Below are 9,619 nucleotides of genomic sequence, written 5' to 3' on the forward strand. Positions count from 1 at the left end.
GTACACATTTCAGTGTTTATACAATGACATGTTAAAATGCGGTTTCTATACACAAAATACCACATAGAGCTCAGCTCAGTTATTTTTTGTTTGTAGTGCTCAGCCATATCAAAGCAATGAGAAATGTGACATTTCATGTTTAGTCGAAATTAAACACAAAACATCAAAGTTAATTAGAGTTGGCCCTTTCAGGGCCACCATAATGCTCAAGTGGCCCTTGGTGACAATGAGATTGACACCCCTGTTAAGTGAACAACTAAGTGTTCAACAAAAAATTACAAGAAAAAAAAGCCTAGCACCTTTTTCAAAGGCCCTTTTAAAAGCATGGGTTCAAAAACCACAATGAAATATATCCAGAGGTAGCAGTGCTGATAATGTTAGTGCCTCTATTTAGAAAGTGTCTGGGGGAAAGGGAGCAGAAGAAGCGGGGAAATTGGGCAGTAATGTGGAGAAACAAGCAGTGGCAGGAACAAGTCACATCTTTGTCTGATTTCCCAGTTGTAAGTCTACTTCTTTGGCCTGACTGTTATTATTCCATGCCCCATGTGAAAGACAAACATCTGACACTCCAAAGAAATACGATACATCAGTAAGTACTCGCACTGATAGGTATTACTATGCATTTTAGACACTTTGGAAAAGAAAAACAGACGCATAAATGGACATTTGTTTTGGTATTTGCAATGTTTCTGTTTATGTGAACATAAGTCTGTGAAAACATTGAAACAGAACCGGTCAATTATAGACTCACAGCCACCTCCACCACTGTGTCGCCGTTCACTCCAGACACGGAAAGTGGAGCGCTGCTGCTCCCGAAATACTGAGAACAAATCTAAGCTAGGAATGGCTTACATATTCTGACACGCAGACGTGGAGCTGCAGTCATACCTCTCTCAACCCACCTCAGGCGGAGCTCTTATCCCCCCCCTGCTGTGGTTTTACCGAGTCACTGACTCCAGCAGTCAGCCTGCTCCCCTCTGCCCTGACTGCACAGCTCCCACTGAGGAGTCAGCTGAGCCATGCTTGAGACTACACAGGGAGCGGGCTACAAACAGCTTGAATCATCTTAATATGAGCAGAGAAGGGCTGAATCTGTTCAGAAAACTGTAAGACCACACCATATTATGTAGTTTAAATAAAAAAACTAAATCAACGATTGCTACACACTACAGTATTTATAATAATTAGATGAATAAACATGAATAAGTCTAATTTATTAACCTAATTCGTGCATTCTTAAAGTGACAGTTCAGATCTTTTGAAGTCTAGTTCAGTTGCGAACAACTAAAATTATATTAGTTATGAAAGCAGTATTGAAGCACCTCAGGAGAAACAGATTTTAGTTAGGATTTGATCAACGAGCTAATAGCTTGTTGCCCTATACTAGTATAAAAAAATGATATATTTGTGTAAGAAATTACGTATTCAAAGACTGAAGTCAATTACGAAAACCACCACTGTTAAATAAAATGATTTTTAGAAGGAATAAAATCATACAAAACCAGAATTCTGGAGTGGGGGTTTATTGTCACTGGAGGTGACAGGAAACCACACACTGCCAACAAACCAGGAAGTTCATCAATTTATACAAGGTCTTCAATGCCTGCGTTCGCCCCCTACTGACCTACGGCTGAATCACAGGCATTCAGACAAAATCCTCAACACCTTCTTCAATGCCTGCGTTCGCCCCCTACTGACCTACGGCTGAATCACAGGCATTCAGACAAAATTCTTACCTACTGTTATTACAACGGTTTATTATGTGTTGTTATACTCTTCGGACATGTAACTAATCTATATCAATCAAAAATATAATAGAATAAACATTGTCAACATTATACACAGGAAAACCCAAACAATATAGTGTTGTGTTTTTAACATCAGTACTAACCTGTAATAACTATAAATTTCTTCATTTGCACTAATAATATTTAAAAAACACATTAAAAGCCAGGTTTGTTTGTAAACACAAATAGCAGCAGCATCTAGCTGTAGCACTTCCAGTGCAATAGAGCACTTCAGACAGGAATATTACAATGTTTCTACTGGAAATTCCATTTAATGTGGAAAAAAAATGTCTTTTTACAGATTTAAACATGAAGCTTATGTGAAAATTCAGACCGGAAGACTCTCCCTCCATCTCACCTGCTCCGTCCAATCGCTGCGTCACGCTCCCAGCTGCAGTCAATCAACGTCAGATTCTCGCCTCACCATACCAATCAGCTCACAGAGATCCAGGTCTAAAGGCCCAGCTTCGAAGGATCAGTCACCTCCACCTCTTCTCCGCCTTCATCTTAAGCTCTTCCTGGCTATCCCTTCCCTCTGGCCTCCACACCACCACCAGTGTCCGAGCCCCGGGGGGGAAGACCACTAAAACCTAAGCTGATTTCTAGCTCACAGCAATTAGCTGCACCTACGTGTTCAGCCGGGGCTCGAGCGCCAAAGAACTTTCTTATATCAATAAAACTGTTTACTGCTGTATTTCTGTTTGTGAATCTTTCCAGGTTGAAATAGCATTTGCATAAACTAACAAACACTGGAGTGTTACTTTTTTTTCAAAGGCAGCACTATGTTTTAAGCCCAGCTTATACCCATTAGATCAGAATAAAATTTAATTTTTTTCCAAATTTGTGACATTCAAATAGTAATTTGCAACAAGATTCTAATTGTTCGTGCCTTTTTATAAAAACCCTACTTCAAAAGACATTAACAATTTTAATTTTTGTATTTAAATTAAAGTCAAAAACACCTCAAATGAATGGAAAAGGATGTTTTAGTTTATAAATCCAAAGAGCGTTGCCTAAAGTGATAGCTGAGTCTCCTTCACACAACAGATCAGAATAAAAAGAATGAAATTCTTTGATTGCTTAGATTGTTTTACTAAATCATCTGAAGGAAAACATTTTTTTATAAATACGTAGCTGTAGCTCATTTTGATATAAACATGTCACATTCATGAACACGCAGACACACGTACAGCAGACTTGTCAGCCATGCTGGAGGGTCCTCAGAGCCCATCCCCCACCTAGAACCCTGTCTGGAAGAGGGGGATGGGGGAATATATTAACTCTGGATGCCAGCAAATAGAATAGAATAGAATAGAATAGAATAGAATAGAATAGAATAGAATAGAATAGAATAGAATAGCACTCAATTAGATTCAGTTTTTTGTTTATTTATTAGATTTTTTTCCTCTGAAAATGCAATTTAATCATTTATGCTGTAACAGTCCATCAACCATTTTTCTATTTTTATGTTTTATGTATTTTGTTGTTTTTATGCAACTATTTGCTAGTAAAGATAGTCTGAACTGTCTTTTTGATGATGCACAATTTCACACCCGACACTTTTGTTAATTACGATGATGTCATCATATTGAACAAATGTTCTCCTTACAAGTGACACTGACCTTTCTGTTTTCAAACAGCAGTAACAGTTTCAAGCTATTCACTGCATCATTTCCCCACCTTTAAACCTTTATATGGCTTTTTGATCGCAGTTGTTTATTCTTTCTAATCTCACAAAAAAATGTGCCACGCACTTAAAAGAACCAGATATGCTGTTTTTGTTGTTTTCTTCTTTTAACATCCAAAGCTGGGTCATCAGGCCATATGGTGACATAATCAGCTCTATGGGAAATGCAAGCCCCACATCAACAACCCCCAGCCAGCCCAACACCCTCCCTAAAGCATGACACGGATTTAAGCCTTTTGGGGGGATTTACATGAAAATGTTGAAATATATGTCACTGTGGGTCTGTTTTCAGAGCGATATCAGCTTTTTGAATGATTGGTGATCCAAACGGTTGCTATTAGCATTTACATTACTTACATTATATATATATACATATATATTTTTTTTAATTTGCTGTAAATTTTAATTTACTTTGAGCTAGTATTGTTCACCCAACAAACCTAAAATATTTAAAAGCTACTAAAAGTCTGGCGATGATATATGTAGTAAAACAAATTGATTGAAACTTTGTTTTCATCCATTTTTTGGAAAGCAAAAGGCTAAAAATCCACAAAGTGCTGATCAAGGCAGAGACGTGAAACAAAGAAAGAACAAATCTGTTTCAGTTCCAGCTGATATTTATTTCCTTCCTTGAAAAAAGTTCTGTACACAAGTTTGTATCAACAATCTGACAGGCAGTGAATGGACACAATTTTAGCTGGCATGAATCCCCCCCCCCCCCCCCCCCCCTCCTCCTCATCATCTCTTTCCAAAACAACAAAAAAAGATGTTTTTTTTTTTACTTTGTTTATGACATGATTAGAGACAATAAATGATAATTCTACACAGCATATTGCACAGGATGGATGAAAAATAAAGTTAATATATTTAAAAATGCTTTCATATATCTATATATAAAAAAACAGTCTGAACTGACCACCTTAAATGTAAGTAAGGATGTGTAAAAGATAGCAGTTCTAAAACAGTGCCTGTCCTCAAGAGCAACAACGTACATAAACACACAATCTTTTTGCTTTATGGTACAGTCAAATATACAAAGATCAAGTTCGTTGTTATGATGTTTTTCCATATTTTTTTTTGTCCACTGTATTTTTTTATTTTTTTGAAAAACACAACAGCTAATAATAACCTGAATCTGAAATACAAATGCTATTCACCATGCCATAAAGATACTAAAACAATTATTAGCTAGTAGTTAGCTGACAAGTAGAAAAGATTATATATTCAAATACAATGAGAAACGCACTAGTAGGTGTTGCGCAACCCAAGTCAAAAATTTGAATATGCTTGATGTTGTCATCTTTGCTGTTTGCTTGCTGCACTGACAGCCCCCCCTCAACCCCAGTGGTTGGGTGGACGACATAAACGTGACATCAGTTCATGAAAAAAAAAAACACAAGTCCAATTTAAAGCTACAATCATCTTCTAATTGTTTGTCAAGACGTTGGACGTGAAATGCAAAAAATAAAAAATAATTTTAAAAAAGCAAGTGGCTGCTTAAGACAGTAATGCTATTAATGGTGCACAGGAACAAGCCTCTCAAAAAATAATGTGTTCCTGTGTCTTTAAGAAGCCTGCAGTCTGGCACTGTAAACCTTGAAAGGGGGGGGGGGAGGCTGATACAAAAAGACCTGGTGCTGCTTTCAAGTGCTGTCTGCAAAAACCGTAATCACATCCCTAATAACCTCAACGATGACACGTCTGTGCTGCAGATGTTCAAGAGTTGCACATCAAAGTGGTCTTAATAGTAATTGCTGGTAAGATTTGCAAAAAGTTTTTTTTTTTGAAGTGAACTTGAACACAGATCACACACCTGATTCTTATTAGCTCCTTGTTAGCATCAAAAACGTGGTCAGGTGCCTTTGACTTTAAAAAAAATCTGACAATAGGCACCAGAGTGTTTAAAAAAAAGGAAGAAGTCTGTTCTGCTGTTACTTTGTACAAAAAGCCTTCCGAAAGGCAAGAATACGAGTTTAACATGAGCACTTGAAGGCAGCATGAAAACCAGCACTGCCAGGGTATTAAAAACAAGAAAATCCAACACAGCTGTGTTAGTAGTAGGCTACACACACAGATTGTTGTCTCCCCCCCACCCCATGTTTTTTCTATATAGATTTGTACAAAAATACACTGAGAAAATAATCAAACTGCTTCCTCTCTTTTTAAGTGTCCAAAAAAGTGTGTACATTTAAATATAAAAAAGGAAATCAAAAGTTGTGTATTTTTTTTTCTGTAAAAACTCTAGCCCTTCGCCTGAGAAGGAAATGTGGCAGACACAGACATACTGACAAACTGTAAGAAATCAAATCAGGACTAGATCTTGTGTACAAGAACATAAACAAACAAACAAAAAAAGAGATGCCTGTCCCAGTATACAAATACAACATCCCATAGAAAATGGCATCATGTACAAAACAAAGCTTTTTGAGGGTGAAAAAAATGTTTTTTTTCTTCTTTTGTTTTATTTTAAACTCTATAAGCTCTATGATCTGATGAACGTTGAAGGATTTTGGTCCTGATACATAAGAGTTCAGCACAGACTTGAAGTTGCGTTTTTTGAGTCCTGAAGTTTTCAAAAAATTTTACAACAGCTGGTGATTATTTCAGTCCTTTTTTTCTTAAAAAAAAAAAAAAAAAAAAAAAACAGAAGAGTCAAAGCGAGCGCCACCTATCCATTTAAATACCCCTAACACTATTATAAACTGCTCAAACAGTCTCACAGAAAAATCTCAGCACAAGATAGGAAACAGAGTAGGGCTATCATGCTTAAACATGTATTTTTTGCTTTTGAGGGAAAAAAAACATACTTTAAAAAAAACATTTAACCCACCTTGGTTTAATTAAAAAGCCTCCTGATGGCACAATTCTTTTTTTTTTTTTTTTTTTAATGACGCACGGCAGTCCTGTTCCGTACCTTTTTTTAGTGGTAGAAAGTTGTGAAATGTCCCTTTTTTCTCTCCCTCTTTCTTTTGTCTTCAAAAGTCAGCATCAACATTGATTAAAAGTACGGCGGACCGCAATAACGTGCAAATCAATCACAGTTAAAGTTACTCAGTTGAAACCAGTCCAGGACTGAGCAGTCAGAAAACGCAGCTTCTCTTTTCTCTCTTGTTTTTGTTTCTGCACTTCCTCAACTTGCTGTGTTTGTACCGAGTGCTTCAGTCCACACGTCCAGAGAAAAGTCCAACACATAAACAGACTTCCAGGAGTTTGCAGCTATGAAAGAAGAAGGGACAGGAAGGCTGGCTGCAGCTGTGAAACACAAACTGACCCCCCTGGTTCTGTTTACAGCCGCGCGGCGCGTCTGTGCGGATGTGTGAAGTGGTTTCTGTCAGTATGTGAACACCAGGTTAGAGATGGTGGACTCCAGCCAGTCCCCGGAGATCATCTCGCTGACTTCAGGCGTGCAGTAGTCGGGGAACTCGAAGTGGGACCCCCCGGAAATAGACTCACCGTTCAGGTCCCAGTCTCTGTCCAGCACCGAGGAGGAGGAGGAGCCGAAGCCCCCCAGCGCCATGCCGCTGGCAGCGCCGGGGCTCGGGTTCACGTCGAGCAGGTCGTCCTCGAACTCCTCGTCCTCCGAGGAAGACGACGAAGAGGAGGAGGAGGAGCAGGACGACACGGAGGAGTGAGAGCCGGAGGGAGTCGGGGAGGAAGCCCGCCGGCTGCTGCTGCCGCCGCCGCTGTGGCCGCCGAAGCTGCCGCTGCTGCCGGGGGAGTCTCTGCCTTCCTCCCTGCCGCCGGCCGCGTCCTCGTACAGGCTGAGCGGGTCGCTGGAGTCCGCCGAGCTGCTGAGCGTCGGGCTGGCCGGAACCACGACGGAGGACGTGGGGCTGACGCTCAGGCTGGCCGCGCTGCTCCCGAACACGTACACCCGCTTGGGCTTCTTGCCCTCCGGTATGTGCCTGGCTGCTGAGGACAGGGACTTGGACTTGTAGAGGGAGTTGTGATGGAGCTCCCCTTCCGAGGCGAACAGTGATGCTTTGGTGCTACTCGTGCTGCTGCTGGTGGTCCCGAAGAGTGATTTCTGGGGTTTGCTGCTGCTGCTGCTGCTGGGTGATTTGGATCCGCTCTTCCTCGAGGACGAGGACTTGGTGCTGGTGTTGTTGCTGGAGCTGCTGCTAACTTTCTCCCCCCTGTCTCCGGCGCCTGGCTTGGAGGCGCTGGATTTGACCTTCTTTCTCGGCCGGTACTTGTAGTCGGGGTAGTCCGCCATGTGCTTGAGCCGGAGCCGCTCCGCCTCTCGGATGAAGGGGATCTTGTCGCTGTCCCGGAGCAGCTTCCAGCGCTTGCCCAGCCGCTTGGAGATCTCCGCGTTGTGCATGTCGGGGGACTGCTCCATGATCTTCCGCCTCTCGATCTGGGACCACACCATGAAGGCGTTCATGGGTCGCTTGATGTGGCCGCTGGGGGTCTTGCACCACGCCGGGTTGTCTCCCAGCTTGTCGCCGGCGGTGGAGGAGGCTGTGGAGAGCGGCGACGCGGCCGGGTCCAGATCCATGCACGCCCCGGAGTCGGAGCTCGAGTCCCCGGCGAAGAAGGAAAGCGCCTCGGCGGTGCTCTCCGTGTGGCTCATTCTCTGCACCATGCTGTCCACTTTATACGCGCAGAGGGAGAGGAGCGGTCTGACCTGCTCTTTCTCTCCCTCTCTCCTCTGGTTCACTTTTAAAGCAAGCTCAGCTCTTTTTTTCTTCTTCTTCTCCCCTCCTGCTCCCACTCTGACAGTCTGAGCCGAGCAGTGCAGTCACTCCTGAGATGCGCAGGAACAGTCCAAAAGTTGCCTAAACAGGCCAGATGCATAAAAAAAAGTTTTATTTCCAGCTTGGATTGGTGTTAAAATAGCTGTAATCGCTTTCTCTTAGTCTTTTCCTCTTGTGTGATGACTGAAAGTTTCTGACACAGCTGCAGAGCGGGGACTGAGTGCCACACTGGCCCCCCAAATAGCTACAGTGTGTTGAGAGGGGGGGGAAAGTAAGTGCTTCTGCTGCTCTGTCTCCACTCCAGGAATTAAAAGCCGTTCATGCTAGGGTGAAAAAAAAAGGAGAAGCTGGAGCGTTAGTTACACTGCCCGCCTCCCATCTGCGAGTCTTTACTGTCGCGTCTCAAGCACCCCTTCAGACTCACGCCCCCCCGCCTTTTGCCTGTATTTATTCCTTTCCCCCGATACAACGGCGATAAAAATCCACCAATCAGACGCTGTCGCTAGCCTGCCTCGGCGACCTGGCCGCGCCCACCTCGGCGCCGATTGGCCGAAAATGGAATCTAATAATAATCAGCGCGTGCAATGAGGAGCCTCGTGTCTGACCTCATTCCAGAATACAACAAGAAAGTTGGATTTTTTTTTAAAGAGACACTGGCTAATGTTATGAACCCCCCCACACCCTCCTCCTCAACCACACACACACACACACACACACACACACACACACACGCACGCACGCACGCACGCACACACACACTCTCCTCTCCATGTGTCTACCATTAACATATAGGCTTGCTATATGGGAAGTCAATTATAGTTCTACTTTGCCATATGGTAAGTTAAACACTGCCAAAGACACGTTTAAAGAAATATTGTTTTTCTTTTCCCCCTTTATTTATTTATTTTTTTTTTTGTCGTTGCACAGACATAGAGGTTGTTGTGAATGGCCAGAAGAGCTGATGTAATGTTTCACTTCATGTCAACAAAATATTAATAAAGCAACAATATAATCAATTTGGAAACATAAATTCAGCTTTCTTTATTTAATTGATTTTTTTTTCATTATTATTTAATTAAAAAGTCGTTGTTGGGGATCCACCTGCTGATAAAAAAAAAAAGGACAACAGTTGCGCCTCTCCGGCACACAAACAAGACAACATCCCCTTTGGACGCATCATGTTGAGCGTTGGGCTGGAGTGAGAGAAGCCAAGCTGTAGCTTTTTACATGATTTAACCTCCTCCTCTTCCTCCTCCTCTTCCTCCTCCCTCTCCTGCTGGGAGGGACTGGGGGGGGGGCGGGCTTTTGTCACATAACCCAACCCTCTTCAGCGTACCAGACGCAGAGAAGAAAAAAGGGGAGAAAAAAAATTGTGTGCAGTTGAAGAATCAGGGCGAGAAGCTGCAGAGAGAGAGAGAGAGAGAGAGAGAGAGAGAGAGAGAGAG

At 42.4% G+C, this 9,619-nt stretch overlaps 1 protein-coding gene across 1 annotated transcript; it reads right to left on the bottom strand.

Moving 5' to 3' along the window:
- Positions 1–4,073: 4,073 nt before the first annotated feature.
- LOC106536533 (transcription factor SOX-4) lies at positions 4,074–9,286 on the bottom strand. Its single transcript, XM_014033830.1, has one exon. The coding sequence runs from the start codon at positions 8,060–8,062 to the stop codon at positions 6,806–6,808; it is 1,257 nt and encodes a 418-aa protein (XP_013889284.1). The 5' UTR covers positions 8,063–9,286; the 3' UTR covers positions 4,074–6,805.
- Between the last annotated feature and the right edge of the window lie 333 nt (positions 9,287–9,619).

Source organism: Austrofundulus limnaeus, unplaced genomic scaffold (assembly GCF_001266775.1).
Source record: "Austrofundulus limnaeus strain Quisiro unplaced genomic scaffold, Austrofundulus_limnaeus-1.0 Scaffold1863, whole genome shotgun sequence".
Taxonomy (NCBI): Eukaryota; Metazoa; Chordata; class Actinopteri; order Cyprinodontiformes; family Rivulidae; genus Austrofundulus; species Austrofundulus limnaeus.